At 33.3% G+C, this 16,324-nt stretch overlaps 1 protein-coding gene across 1 annotated transcript in view; it reads left to right on the top strand.

Moving 5' to 3' along the window:
• Positions 1-16,324, top strand: part of LOC108905796 (glypican-6) — a 106,399-nt gene that overhangs the window by 83,154 nt on the left and 6,921 nt on the right. Inside the window, exons 2-4 of the mRNA XM_018708817.2 lie at positions 2,101-2,244; positions 12,542-13,099; positions 15,419-15,747. Of these exons, the coding sequence (XP_018564333.1) occupies positions 2,101-2,244; positions 12,542-13,099; positions 15,419-15,747 (1,031 nt within the window). The remainder of the gene's footprint in view (positions 1-2,100; positions 2,245-12,541; positions 13,100-15,418; positions 15,748-16,324) is intronic.

Here is a 16,324-nt window from a genome sequence, read left to right as displayed (position 1 = left end):
AGAGCAAAGATCGTGGGTTTCTCTGCCATGCTCTTTCCCCGCAGGAGCTCTAGGTGAGCCTGGCACTCTCCTTTTATGTTTAATGGTTGTTAATGTTTTTGTTGTTCTTTCTATTTGTCACATGTTTAATTTGAATTGTATGTAAATAAAGGTTAGGTGTATTTACTCTGCTTTTGTTTTATATAATTAAACCATACATCCCCTCTACAAAGTTAGTAGCCAGCGCCTTCCGGTCAATAAAAAATTAAATACATACAACGTAGGGATTCCTTATGACGATCACATATTTTTGGCCACAGCTACGTTTACTTATTTTTTGTCGAACCTAGGGTTGTTATATTACACCACTTCCCATAAGAAAAGTGCGGGGTCCTTTAATTGTTATTCATAAGAAAAATTACAACATCTAAGATTTTTAAGAAAAAAGCATAAGTTTATACGGGATGTAATAGGGATTTTGTGTCAAAATTTCAGAGTTGATTTCTCACAAGAAAAATAAACTAGAATAACATGTTCCTCGGGACTTTAGGAAATAAACGTGCAATGTATACCTACTTAATATTATGTATTCTTAACATTATAATAATCACTATTTACAACACTGTACAGTGTACATATTTTTTTAAGACATGTTAATTAGAGATGCCATAATTCCTCAGAATCATATTTTTCTCTTTTTTTTTTTTTCAAGGAAAATAACCAAAGAAAAAATAGAATACATATATCATTTGCTGCAATTTTTGGCCCCCCTTCTCTTTCTCACACACACTCTTCTACATTACACTAAGTCCTTATCAAATCCTATATATTTCTACATGAAGGTAGATCAGGTGAATTTTTTTTATATAATATTTATTTATTTGCTATGTTAAATTATTAAAATAAGTTATTGACTATAGCAGTTCAGTGGATATAGATATTTTTCTTTTTGCCATAGATCAGTTTTAATCGACCTGCTACCCGTAGAAATAAAATTGCGGCGCTTAGTAACCTTATAAAATATTTTTTCTTCAAATTTCTAAAAGTGGTACCATAAATTATTAGGTCTCTAATTAAAAGTTTTAAAAGAGACATAGACCTTATAGAGTTATAAACAGTGAAGAATCAAGTGCCGTATGAAGTGTACACGTTACAATTTTGAACATTTTTCTCTCAAAAACTAGATTCGAAGGCACAAAATTAACATTAGTTTCGCGTTAAGCTCCCTCTAAAACAGGTGAAACTTTATGATTTTTATGAGTTTTGCGTTAGCAACGAAATAAATTAATAACATATTTGAATACCACCACATATTTTTACAAAATTTCCTCCACCTGGCAACGATGGTTGGTCGCTAGACAAACAAGTCTCGACACCGAACGTCCTGCACAGACTTGTCCGAACATCCGCCCGTAATCCAAGATAATGCCTCACTAATTTGGCATTCCAAGCATCCGACAGGGTTGCCCGACTTTTGAGAAGCCGGCGGTTTTACCTGGAAAGGTGCCGGGGCCTAGGACGCCTGTCCAAGCGGCTAATACGCTCTTTAGCAACAAAGACTACGCACTCGTTTGTGAATAAAGTCAACAATGGGGCCACCTCGCTCAAATTAATCCGTACAGGGGATTAAGCGAACTGTGTGTGTTCATTGTGGAAGGTTTTTTTTTTGAATGGCCACTCCGGTTCTATGTAGATTTCTCTCCAGCAAAGCAGAAAATTGGTAAAGGCCATTCGAAAATAAGGATATTTGCAAGCGATTAAATCTTGAAAAAAACATAAATATGTTACATACACTATGCAACTTTAAAAAGCCGTCATTCAGCTCGAAGAACCTTTTTTTGGTATATAAAATGTTATACGGGGCGTTCCAATTAAAATTTTCCACCTGGAAAATATCGGAATTAAACAAAAAACTTGGAAAAACTGTCTGGGAAGCTACCCCTTAGGCAGGGGCGTAAAATACCCTTAATTATGTTGAGTGACACCTCATTTTAAAGCGTTTTTGTGTTTGGAATGAGCTATTTTTTTAGAAAGTTTTTCTTAAATATCTCCTAAACTTAATACAACTTAGTATGGCTTGATGCCTCATCTATTTATATTTATGTTATATATTTTTTTCAGGTCAAATTTGTGGGGAGTCGTGTTGCAGCCAGGACTTGGAAAATGAGATGTTCAAGTACAACCAATTATTAGTGGACAAGTATATGAAAGATTCTGTCGCGAAAATCTCATCAATAATTGATACCAGAGCAAAAAAGTTCGATGGTAAGTAAAACGTCCAAGACATACGCGATAAAGTTAATTACTCTTCTACAGACGGTTTAGATTCAATGATTACCTGATATTTTTTCTAAAATGTTTCCAAAAATACACCAAAACTCAGATGGATTTTCAAATATCTGCAAAGGCACTTACTACCATGATCGATAATTTGCACAAATAATTTGCCTGCTAGTAATGAATAAATAAATGGGAAATTAAGTATGAACGATGAATAAATAATTAATCGACTAATAGACATATTTAGATGCGATGAAACAAAAGGACGGCATAATTAAACAGTAAATTTTAGACGAGGTTCAAATATAAATTACTCTTTTTTAAATATGTTTGTTTGGTTAGTAATACATTTTACGCAGTATAAACTAGTGTCAGCGTTTTTTCGTCTGTCTTCGCGAGACGAGACGACATGCCAAGCTCTCTGCCCTCTGGCGGAAATAATTTGCACTTATAGAAAAGAGATAAACTGTAAACAGTGTTGCCAGGTGTGGCGATATATTGATATTACGATTATTATTGTTAAAAAATTTGAGATTCAAAATTATTTTTGGCGAGTGGACTGGGACAATTTAAAATATATGTATTTCACATTCAATAATCCTCGTAAACAATGGTATTTGGTGCTATTTTTTTCAGGATTTCAGAAATAGAACCTCTACTATTTCCTTGTTCTATTATGTATTGTGTGTTAACAACACTCACGTAACCAACAAAAATTTGGAATTATTAGCGATCGTTTGTAATAACAATACAGTAACGTATACCACAAATCATCATTTCTAATTATGAATATTGTTTAGCAAATTTTCAAGTTCATTGTTTGACTCTTCTCTAACCACGAGAATAAGAATTACAGGTTCTTTTTTGTTTACCAAGCTCAGTAATGAGAAAGCAAGATAAAATTCGAACTATAAGTCATGCGAAGCTAAATGTGGAACTATAGGTAAAAAAAATAGGAACAATACTGAGAGGTAAAAAAATATGATGGTTATCTGAAGTTTCCGATAAAAAAGTTTTCCAAATCACATTTGAGTAATTATGTTAAAGTTGTCGATCTCAAACAAAAACTTCTGAACATTAAAGGTGACGATATTGTCTTGCTATTATGTGTTTCCAAAACTTGGCAACCCTGAATGTAAACAAACCCTTGAAACTTGTATGTCCTTTATTTAAAGTTAATTACACAACTTATTATCTTTGTACAAATGGAGTTTAGTCCAAGGAAAAAGGAATGAAATCCAATACTAGCTTGAATGTATCATTAAGTACAAAATAATACAAAAGATAAATTGTGAGGTTATGTTTTATCTGATGTATTTTCTCAAAATGGTGGGAACCTAAATAACATAGAAATTTCTCGTTTGAATTTGAATTTGAAACGCCACTATCCAAGTAGATATTTATAAAATCAAATTTAAAGATGTCGCCACTGAAATACTCGCCGCGAAAAAGGCAAACTTAGAAGCCGTCGCGAAAGAAAATTATTAGCCAAACAAAAACGTTCCGGACGTCGCGGGAGGCACGGAATCCTCGCATCAATCATAGCAGGCCGGCAATTTCACCACTTATCCGATCCGGATCTCGAAAGGGCCGCCAGGGCGTGAGTTATGGCGGTCCCAGAGGTACTAAATAAATTTTAATGCAACTTTTCGGTGCGTAAATCAAAATTTAAATACAGCGCCAACGTGACCGTGCGATAAATATGCCGTGTTTTGCAGAAGAGTCGTTCCTCCCATCGATACTTAATGATCCGTATACAGGGCGTTCACCTGGCAAGCCCCTGGACATACATACATGCAGTATTTCCTATATGTACCTATACATGGAACTACCATATTATTCTTAGGGCGAAAATAAGACGACTAACGACTAACTAACCTTTACCTCTCTTTCTGTATATCTCCCTATTCAAAAGTTACGTCTCTTGGCCACTAGAAGACGTCAAAACTTTTTATAGCTGTTTTACATTGACAATTTATTCATAAATAAATTGACAAAGTTCTTCATGAATTAATTCACGAATTTATTGGTAAACAGTGTGGTTTTACACTGCTACAGACTTTGTCAAGTTTTTTGACGTATGAATCAGTTCTACCAATGAATCAAAGAAGCAAATAAATTTCAAAAATGTCACCTTCCCACTCATAATTGTAGTGATACAACAGGGTACCATTTTGACACATATTATATAAATATTAGTTTTTGTAAATAACAAATCAGTAAAAACAATGCAAAACTAGTACGACGCCACACAATTATTTACATATTCCAATAACATAACCTCATTATTGATCTGAGGCTGGAAATCTGTTGGGTTGGTACTTCGGAACTTCACGAAGAAATTGATGAAAATTAGGACATGCTCTAATTCGTCAAGAACTTGATGAATAAATTCATGAAGTTATTTGACAGCAGATTTGGTGCATTACACTTATCCAATTTCTTGATGAAGCGATTTCATGAATTAATTGATCAATAAATTGTCAATGTAAAACAGCTATTAGCCAGTCGAATTGAAGAAAATACCTCGTTTCTTTGCCAAATTTAATTCAGTAAACAAATGCACATAAAATTTAGGGAAAATTCCGTAGAATTGAAAGAAATACTTTATCCCAGCTCAAATGTTATGGCTTCATTTTCAAAATAGCGTCCAAAGTTCGCAAAAAATATTGTAGAACTTTTTATAATATCAATTTTGAGCCCATCCCGATGTCAATTGATAAACAAATGTATGTTGTAGCTATTGCAAAAAACGGCTGAAAATCACGTTTTTTTAAAGATTTTTTACGAAGCTTTCAGAATATGTACTCCTTGGCGAATAGAATAAGTGCACTTTTGTAAAAATGCAAAATATTTGATAATTTTTGCGAAAATTAGTTTTTCGAAAAAAGATTTTTTTCAAATTTCAATAAATCATACAATAATGCACTTACGTGACCCATCTTGGGCTTAAAATTTTCTCTAAGCGATGTACTTTTCTGTGCAAATTGTGCGCATATTGCAAAATAACGGGAAATTTGCGAAAAATCTACCGAAACTTTGACTTCTTTTTTGAAATTTAATCGGAATAGCATTATGTATTGCCATTTGAAAGCTGACATTTTTTTACGAATATTAAAATAACATGTCCTGCGACCAATGTTCTTCCACGAAAATAATTCGAAATGTAAGTCTTCTGTAAGTCAAAGAATTAAATAATCGCGTAGTGGTTTTTTAATTGAATAATCCTCAAATAATAATAACTACAGAGATTTAAATTTGATACAGCCACAATTAACAGAAGGGGTGAAATCTGAGGTGGTGAGCGCGAAATATTCAGAACCGTACACTTTTCAGTACCATAGCTGACTTATCGCCGTTAACCGAACACCGTAATATTTATTATTTTTTGTACCGCGGGAAATAAAGGTACCTCCTGACGTTACCGTCTGTTAAACACTCGTTATCTTATCTATGTTTGTTTTCGTTGCGGTCGTACGCGTCCTCGTGAATCATGGATCGCAGTTAGCCGTGTGTGCCGTGTCGTCTTAGGTCATGACGAGATGAGTGTTAACCGATACACCACACCATCAGGGGCAAGGCGGAGCTAAAAGCACATACTAACGGCTCCAGTCTGGGCCACTTGATGTGATATTTTGCGATTTTTTCCTTTACATGAAAGCCATGTTGCCAGATACATGTTAAGAAGGCATTACCAGCGAAGCAGTTTACAATACCTATGATAAAATTAACGGTTCAATAAAAGTATATCTTTCTTATTCAAGGCGATAAACTGTAAAATAAGTAAAAAATGTATTCTTTCTGAATACAATGTAACGGTTGTCCATAAATCATGTAACCACTCAATTTACTCCACTAAAAAGCAAAAGGCAGAAAATGAGGATTAGTAGCCTGAGCGAGCGAAGCGAAACGAGGGCAACTGATAACAGTAATAATTTGCGAATTTATTTATTTAATAATTAATGTTAATTATCCCTTGAAGAATTTGTAAGCATTCGGTAAATGTTTGAAGTGCTAGCAGCATGGTCACTTATTTCTATAGATGAAGTTGATGGTTCATTGGAATTGTCTAGATTACAACTGGAATTTCATTTATTTGGTCGGAAATATTTAATACTTTAATTGTGTTGTTTTCTCCAGTACCGTTGTTTTGGGTTTGTCAGGATTTTTTGAAAAATGTGAATCTTATTTGATAAGCTGTCATCGATATATCCTTCTGCAACTGCAGAAGAACGCCAACCTCCATGATTTTGAAAGTGTTAGTAAATCACTTCCAGAGTAGGGTTGCGGAACTACGGCGGAAGCAATGTCCTCTGTATGTATTAGGTTCAGCCAGTTTTAAAAAAGTAGTTATTGTGCTTGGAATTTTGCTAAAAAAACATTTGTTTCGATCGGTTGCACTGTGCATTTATTATTCTTGTAATAAATAGATGGGCGATTATGAGGAATGTGGGTAAAGAGGAACATGTTTGTTGTACAGTCTCCCGAAATTCATGCAACAAAATTTGGTCATAGATTCTTAAGACAAATTTAGGGGTACCCTTATTTTTCCTTTTTGCCAACTGGCCCCCCTTTTTCGGAGTTACAGACCCTTGAATTCTGCCCCTACCCCTAAGAAGTCTTTTTTATATCTCAGAACCATGTTGTACGAGAGGCACTAAATTTAGTACACGGGGGTTTTTTATGACATGTGGAATCTCACAGTGCTACGCTTTTTGGCGAAAAACCCCCTTAAGACACTTTTTCATGGCCCCCTTGCCTTTAGAACCAGAAAAATTTGGTCGCAAATTTAATTTTTTTTTTAATTATTAGCGAGAAAGCCATTCAATTTAGAAACTTTTTTGTCTCTTGATATTTTTTCGTAAAACGCAATGTTTTTTAGGAAAATGAAGAATCACGATATGCATTCGATCACATTTTGACATTTTTCTCGAAAATATTGCGTTTACGAAAAAAGTTTAAAGAGACAAAAAGTTTCTAAATTTAATGGTTTTCTAGTGGAAATATGCCACCAAATTTTTTTGGCTCCAAAGACAAGGGAGCCCACGAAAAATTGTCTTCAGGGGGTTCCTTGCCAAAAAACGTAGCCCCATCAGATTACACATGTCATAAAACCCCCGTGTACCAAATTTAGCGATTCTCGTACAACAGGGTTCTGAGATATAAAAAAAAGATTATTCTTAGAGGCGGACTTCAAGGGGCTGTAACTTCGAAAGAGGGGGCCACTTGGCAAAAATAAAAAATAAGTTTGTCTTAAAAATGTGTGACCAAATTTTGTTGCATTAATTCGGGACACCCTGTATATTGTAAGTAGATTCAATTCATCAACTGTTTTGTTAGTGACTGTAAGCGTTCTTGTAATATTATTTTTTGTTTGTGGAACTGTAACAATCAATATGTCTCCTCTATTATCTATGTGGTCAAGTTTCATATTCACCTTAGTTTACCTTGATCATAAAATATTCCAAATCATGTGCTTCCTTAAAAAAAGAATGTACTAATTCTTTTTGAGTCAAACTTTTAGACTAAAAGCCTACTTTTCCACATTGAACATTCAGAAAATTAGTGTACCTACCTGCATTTACAATCTTTGATCTTGATGATAGATAAGCAAGTAGTACATTTTCTGTTAAGTTTTTGGCTTTTTTATTACTTTTCCAGTTATTGAACAATTCATAATGCTTTTCGTGGTGCCGTTGGTTGTCTTGATTCTGTAGGTAACAAATTCAGAGAAATATTGCTAGATTCCTCTTGCAAGTCCGGTGGAATATTCGTAAATTTTTCGTCACTGTCTGAGTTGCTATTCATTTTAACTTATTCACAAAATTTCAGTTGTTCACAACTTATTGTTATTTTACACCTTTGTTGTTTGTTTTGCTTCCAAATTTTGGTTTAACTTGACATTTAATGAAAAATTATAGATAGATAGATAGATAGATAGATAGATAGATAGATAGATAGATAGATAGATAGATAGATAGATAGATAGATAGANTGCATTTATTATTCTTGTAATAAATAGATGGGCGATTATGAGGAATGTGGGTAAAGAGGAACATGTTTGTTGTACAGTCTCCCGAAATTCATGCAACAAAATTTGGTCATAGATTCTTAAGACAAATTTAGGGGTACCCTTATTTTTCCTTTTTGCCAACTGGCCCCCCTTTTTCGGAGTTACAGACCCTTGAATTCTGCCCCTACCCCTAAGAAGTCTTTTTTATATCTCAGAACCATGTTGTACGAGAGGCACTAAATTTAGTACACGGGGGTTTTTTATGACATGTGGAATCTCACAGTGCTACGCTTTTTGGCGAAAAACCCCCTTAAGACACTTTTTCATGGCCCCCTTGCCTTTAGAACCAGAAAAATTTGGTCGCAAATTTAATTTTTTTTTTAATTATTAGCGAGAAAGCCATTCAATTTAGAAACTTTTTTGTCTCTTGATATTTTTTCGTAAAACGCAATGTTTTTTAGGAAAATGAAGAATCACGATATGCATTCGATCACATTTTGACATTTTTCTCGAAAATATTGCGTTTACGAAAAAAGTTTAAAGAGACAAAAAGTTTCTAAATTTAATGGTTTTCTAGTGGAAATATGCCACCAAATTTTTTTGGCTCCAAAGACAAGGGAGCCCACGAAAAATTGTCTTCAGGGGGTTCCTTGCCAAAAAACGTAGCCCCATCAGATTACACATGTCATAAAACCCCCGTGTACCAAATTTAGCGATTCTCGTACAACAGGGTTCTGAGATATAAAAAAAAGATTATTCTTAGAGGCGGACTTCAAGGGGCTGTAACTTCGAAAGAGGGGGCCACTTGGCAAAAATAAAAAATAAGTTTGTCTTAAAAATGTGTGACCAAATTTTGTTGCATTAATTCGGGACACCCTGTATATTGTAAGTAGATTCAATTCATCAACTGTTTTGTTAGTGACTGTGAGCGTTCTTGTAATATTATTTTTTGTTTGTGGAACTGTAACAATCAATATGTCTCCTCTATTATCTATGTGGTCAAGTTTCATATTCACCTTAGTTTACCTTGATCATAAAATATTCCAAATCATGTGCTTCCTTAAAAAATTTAGTACATTGTTTTTGAGTCAAACTTTTAGACTAAAAGCCTACTTTTCCACATTGAACATTCAGAAAATTAGTGTACCTACCTGCATTTACAATCTTTGATCTTGATGATAGATAAGCAAGTAGTACATTTTCTGTTAAGTTTTTGGCTTTTTTATTACTTTTCCAGTTATTGAACAATTCATAATGCTTTTCGTGGTGCCGTTGGTTGTCTTGATTCTGTAGGTAACAAATTCAGAGAAATATTGCTAGATTCCTCTTGCAAGTCCGGTGGAATATTCGTAAATTTTTCGTCACTGTCTGAGTTGCTATTCATTTTAACTTATTCACAAAATTTCAGTTGTTCACAACTTATTGTTATTTTACACCTTTGTTGTTTGTTTTGCTTCCAAATTTTGGTTTAACTTGACATTTAATGAAAAATTATAGATAGATAGATAGATAGATAGATAGATAGATAGATAGATAGATAGATAGATAGATAGATAGATAGATAGATAGATAGATAGATAGATAGATAGATAGATAGATAGATAGATAGATAGATAGATAGATAGATAGATAGATAGATAGATAGATAGATAGATAGATAGATAGATAGATAGATAGATAGATAGATAGATAGATAGATAGATAGATAGATAGATAGATAGATAGATAGATAGATAGATAGATAGATAGATAGATAGATAGATAGATAGATAGATAGATAGATAGATAGATAGATAGATAGATAGATAGATAGATAGATAGATAGATAGATAGATAGATAGATAGATAGATAGATAGATAGATAGATAGATAGATAGATAGATAGATAGATAGATAGATAGATAGATAGATAGATAGATAGATAGATAGATAGATAGATAGATAGATAGATAGATAGATAGATAGATAGATAGATAGATAGATAGATAGATAGATAGATAGATAGATAGATAGATAGATAGATAGATAGATAGATAGATAGATAGATAGATAGATAGATAGATAGATAGATAGATAGATAGATAGATAGATAGATAGATAGATAGATAGATAGATAGATAGATAGATAGATAGATAGATAGATAGATAGATAGATAGATAGATAGATAGATAGATAGATAGATAGATAGATAGATAGATAGATAGATAGATAGATAGATAGATAGATAGATAGATAGATAGATAGATAGATAGATAGATAGATAGATAGATAGATAGATAGATAGATAGATAGATAGATAGATAGATAGATAGATAGATAGATAGATAGATAGATAGATAGATAGATAGATAGATAGATAGATAGATAGATAGATAGATAGATAGATAGATAGATAGATAGATAGATAGATAGATAGATAGATAGATAGATAGATAGATAGATAGATAGATAGATAGATAGATAGATAGATAGATAGATAGATAGATAGATAGATAGATAGATAGATAGATAGATAGATAGATAGATAGATAGATAGATAGATAGATAGATAGATAGATAGATAGATAGATAGATAGATAGATAGATAGATAGATAGATAGATAGATAGATAGATAGATAGATAGATAGATAGATAGATAGATAGATAGATAGATAGATAGATAGATAGATAGATAGATAGATAGATAGATNTATACATTTAATGAATGCTACCCGAAGCGTTGCCAGAAGATGCGTGAAATGTGTGACAGTTGAGGGACGGCAATTTGAACATTTAGCTATCATTTTTGAAAGTTTTTATTGATGTAGGTACTTACTATTGTTTAATTTACGTTTAATATTGTAACTTCAGTTGAAGTGGAATAAAAATTTGAAAACTCTGTCTTTTCTGATCTGTAATATATATTTCAAATAAACGTCATATTTTTACAGAAATGAGTTTTGTAAAAGTAAGAATTATAGTTGGGTATGTATTTTCATAGCCAGCCATATTAAAATGTAAAAATGTAATGTATAAAACACGTATCTTCTGTGTTTGGAAAAATATCTATAACATGTGATATATTGCTGAAAAGCAAAAAAAAATCGCCAATTTTTTAGGTCATAACCAGCTACGATTTCCATTTAAAAAATTATAACTTTGGGTCATAACTCCGGAATCTTAAGACCTACTAAAAATCCAATACCGGCATTCAATTCTACGCCAAAGAATTAGCCTTGAGCAGTTTTCACTTTAACTCTAACTTATTTAACAGCTGAGATACAGACATGTTCAAAAGTGTCACAATAACGAGAAACGCCCTGTAACTTAGAAACAAATGAAGATAGCAAATTTCTGATTTGACAGTCGAGTTTGCCATGAAAATCGAGCTCGAGAACGTGGTGTCAGATTTATCATATCTTTAGTAGTTTCTGAGATACCCTGAAATCCCATCGAAAATGGACCAGCCTGTACATACATATAATGTATGCTTTCTAAAAATTGTATAAATTAAAATCACAACACATATAAAACGTCAAAGTACCTACGCAAATGACAAGCAAAGGTGTCCAGATTGTGAAAATCTACAAAATCGGCCCAATGATCGATAAATTTCGGTCATACTTTTAGGATCAATATAATTCAATTTCACATATGCTAGGCGAAAAAATAAATAACATACTTAATACTTACAAAACCATGCTAATAGGTATTGATTTCAATTAGCAAAGTTATAGAAACGAAGGGTAGACTTTTTTCATGAAACGTAACTTCTATGCCTACGCAATTTTTGGAAACAACTATTGCAACTTTGTTGAAAAAAAAATCTATAGGAAAAAATTAAATTACAGGATTCAGATAAATTATACTTTCTTTTTGTTTTACAATAGAAAACTACTCAAATAATTTTAAGTAACACAGAAATAACTAAGTCTGAACGGGATTTGTAAAATAAAACAATTATTTGTCAAACTATATTAAGCCTTTTTGAAATATATCTATCTAAAAAAAAAATAATTTGATCATCGTTTTGGACATGAATATATTCTCGGAGAAAGAAATGCGCCCTTAAAATTTATATACTTCTTTGTGGGATACCCTGTAAATAGTTGTTATACCGGGTGTTTCGTAACTGGACAGCCAAAATGAAATGTTATGTAAAATCGAATTTTAAACATGAACCAAAGAATAACTTTTGGTATATTCACTTTAAAATAAAATGATCAAGTTTCTATTATGTGACCGTGTTTTTCGTTTGTTTTTAACTTACATATTTTGTAATTTCCAGACGTATTTCGCGGCATGATGAACAACTCCAAGCGAGAATTCCATCAGATGTTCGAGCGTACTTACGGCAAAATCTACCTGCAGAACGCCGAGGTCTTCAGTGACTTCTTCAGCGAGCTGGAAACCTACTACAAGAAGGGCACCGTTCGTCTTTCCGACACCATGGACACGTTCTTCAGCATCCTCTACCAGCGCATGTTCACCGTCATCAACGCTCAATACACCTTCGATGACAAATATTTGGAATGCGTCTCGGACCACATGACCGAGATGAAACCTTTCGGCGATGTTCCCCACAAGCTGGGGATCCAACTTCGGAGGTCTTTTGTCGCCACCAGGACGTTCTACAAGTCCCTGGTGAAAGGGGCAGACGCGGCCAACAACCTGGCGAATTTGGGGGTCGACGAAGAGTGCTATCGCGAGAGTACGAAGATGAGGTATTGCGGGGCGTGTAAAGCGGAGAACGGCATAGGGCCTTGCCCCACGTACTGCTCAAACACCATGCAGACCTGCTATAGGTACCATACGGAGTTCTCCACCATCTGGGACAACTTTGTCGGTGAGTAATTAGAGATAATTTAAATTTTTCACTGTACATTTAATGTCTTGTTGGTAATTTTAAAAATGAATATGTTTAATTAACTCTTTTTAACTGATGGAATATACAGGGTGTCCCTGAAAAGGATAGACAATGCTTGACCACAGGTTCCTTGGATGAAACAACAAGACTATTTAGCCTAACTTATATACAAAAGTGCACGCCTACTGAGATATAGCCTTCTAAATATAGAACAGATAACCTAGTTTTTTTGAAATAATTTGAAAACTATTTTTTTTAGAAACTTCAAATTTGGTACACTTATTTTTTTCTATTTCTAGTGCCTGTGCGCCACTGGCTATCTGTAACTTTTTTGTGTGTTTGCCAATGACAACAGAATTTATATTTTTAAAAATAAGCACTATTTTTTTTGCTTTTACAAAATTTCGATATCGTTTATGGATTTCGAGTAAAATTCGCATTTTTTATACATTAAATATAGGCAAAAATTCCGATTTATAAAAAATAATTTATAACTGCAGCCTCAAAGCAGGGAATAATAATGAAAAAACGTCACATTAAAAAAAATAACTACACATTTTTGGTATTAGTATTATCAATCAATAAAATAAAAATCAACACTAATATTTTAAATAAACAATATCAACTAATAATGTAAGAAAGTCAACATTAACATTTTAAATAAACTGATATTTGTAATCACATTAAAATAATATTACAGTAAATGCTCAAAGTTACTTTCTTGTTCTTAAACGCAAACATTAGTTCTTCGAAAATTAGAAATTATCCAATAATTGTGCATTACCTCTCATAACATTAATTTCATGTTGTATTCTTTCCCATATTCGTTTTCTGTATTTACTGAAAAGTTATTTTAAACTGTGGTCCTCAACGCTCCCCAAATGAAATAATTACATGGGTTTAGGTCCGGGGATCGAGGTGGCCATTTTAAAGGGGCATTATTTCCTCTACCTATCCACCTGTTAGACCTTTAATAACCTGTAATACCTACCTGTACCCTGTAATACCTGTAACCTGTAATAACTGGTCTTTTAATACTCTATTAAAGGAACTTTTTGAAAGCCAACCTCTGCCGCTAAACGCCTTTTATTTACTTGAGGAATTTCTTCGACCCTTTCCAAAATTTGTTCCTCCAGCTGAATAATTCCGGCCGTACATTATCCACGATTTAATGTTACAGGTAAAAAACGTCCTGTTTCCCGAAGGCGTCTCTCCGCATTAGCAAATGTTTTGTGATTTGGAGTTCTTCGATTAGGAAATCTTTCAGCATATGTTCGAACAGTAGCACAACAATTTCCTTCACAATAACCCAAAACTACTAACATATCAGTTTGTTCAGCAAAAGTATAAATTGCAATAAAAAACAAAGTAAGCTAAAATTAAATCACAGCTAGCTTGACACAGAACCTTTTAATTATTGTTATGAATTTGTTTCTCTGTTATATGGCACCTCGTACTAGAATGTTCTATTTATCTTAAACTGATTTTATATTATTTAATGTGTAAAAAATGCCAATTTTACTCGAAATCCATAAACGATATCAAAATTTTGTAAGAGGCAAAAAATCTTCTAAAATAGTGCTTATTTTTAAAAATATAAATTCTGTCGTCATTGGCGTACATACAAAAAAGTTACGGGATAGCCAGTGGCGCACAGGCACTAGAAAGAGAACATCCTGTATATGTATTCTCACCAAATTCTATATTTACATTGCCCTTATATAAAAAAATATGTGTACCAAATTTGAAGTTTCTAAGAAAAACAGTTTTCAAATTATTTGAAAAAAACTAGGTTATCTGTTCTATATTTAGAAGGCTATATCTCAGTAGGCGTGCACTTTTGTATATAAGTTAGGCTAAATAATCTTGTTGTGTCATCCAAGGAACCTGTGGTCAAGCGTTGTCCATTCTTTTCAGGGACACCTTGTATATCTGATCGAAAGCCACTGTACCAACAAGTATCTCTTACCAAAATGAGACTTATACAAAGATAACAGAATTCTCAATAACATTTAAAGAAGCATACAAGATGTTTAATAACTCTACTGATTAAAAATGCTGATTTGTTTTGTAACATATTTTTGTACCGTTGAAGATGAATTTTGAATAACAGTAATATTTCAGCATTTGGTACATGATTTGTCTTTATTGTTATCTTTAATTGGTAAAAATTTGAATCATTTTAATTAATTAATTTCAAGCCGGTCGAACCAAAAGCGATGCGATCACAGCGACGTTCAATTGTTCTTCTGATCGGGTTTAGCCTTCTCTTTTACAAAATACAAATTTTCCTTCCAGATGCAATCGACAAGGTGGGCGACAGGCTTCTGGGTCCCTACAACATCGAGGTGGTGGTCGAACCTCTCAATATAAAGATATCCGAGGCCATCATGAACTTTCAAGAGAGTGGTACCGAAGTGTCGCAGAAGATTTACAGTAAATGTGGGAAACCTACGACACTGACCCGACCGAAGAGGAAGGCAGACCCCAAGGATTCCACCGACAATCCCGACATGGAGATTAAAGTGGAACAACCGAAGGTGCAGGGGAAAAAGAAGAACAAGAAGGTTACCGAACCGGTGGATAACAAATCCGTTTTAGAGAAGATTATCGGTGATATCAAACAAGTAAGTTGTATCATGATATTGTACTTGCAAAATTGGTTCCATATAATATAAGTGATTGAACATCACATCTATTTCTTTCTAGACCAGGGTCGATAATTTTTGAAACCAAAAAAAATTATAGTAGGATGAAACCCATTGGAAAAGAAAGAGAATATAACAAAAATGAAAGGAAAAATAATTTACGGGCGATCTGAGGTCGGGAAGGGGTAGGGGGTGAGTTTTTAAGGGTAAAAAACGTTTTCCCTTGATTTCCAGAAAAACTACAAGTCTTATGGAAAAAAGTTAAATGACAAAGTTGTAGGTAATAAAAAGATCTACAACTTTTGTATTTACACTTTTTTCACATAACCTCAAAATTTATGTGAAAAATTCAAATAACCAAGTTTTTGAATTTTTCACATAAATTTTGAGGTTATGTGAAAAAAGTGTAAATACAAAAGTTGTAGATCTTTTTATTACCTACAACTCTGCCATTTAACTTTTTTCCATAAGACTTGTAGTTTTTCCGGAAATCAAGGTAAACCGTTTTTTACCCTTAAAAACTCACCCCTTCCCCTTCCCGACCTCAGATCGCCCG

The sequence above is a fragment of the Anoplophora glabripennis genome, unplaced genomic scaffold (genome assembly GCF_000390285.2).
Source record: "Anoplophora glabripennis isolate ALB-LARVAE unplaced genomic scaffold, Agla_2.0 scaffold269, whole genome shotgun sequence".
Lineage (NCBI taxonomy): Eukaryota > Metazoa > Arthropoda > Insecta > Coleoptera > Cerambycidae > Anoplophora > Anoplophora glabripennis.
This window is presented reverse-complemented; position numbering and strand designations above follow the sequence as displayed.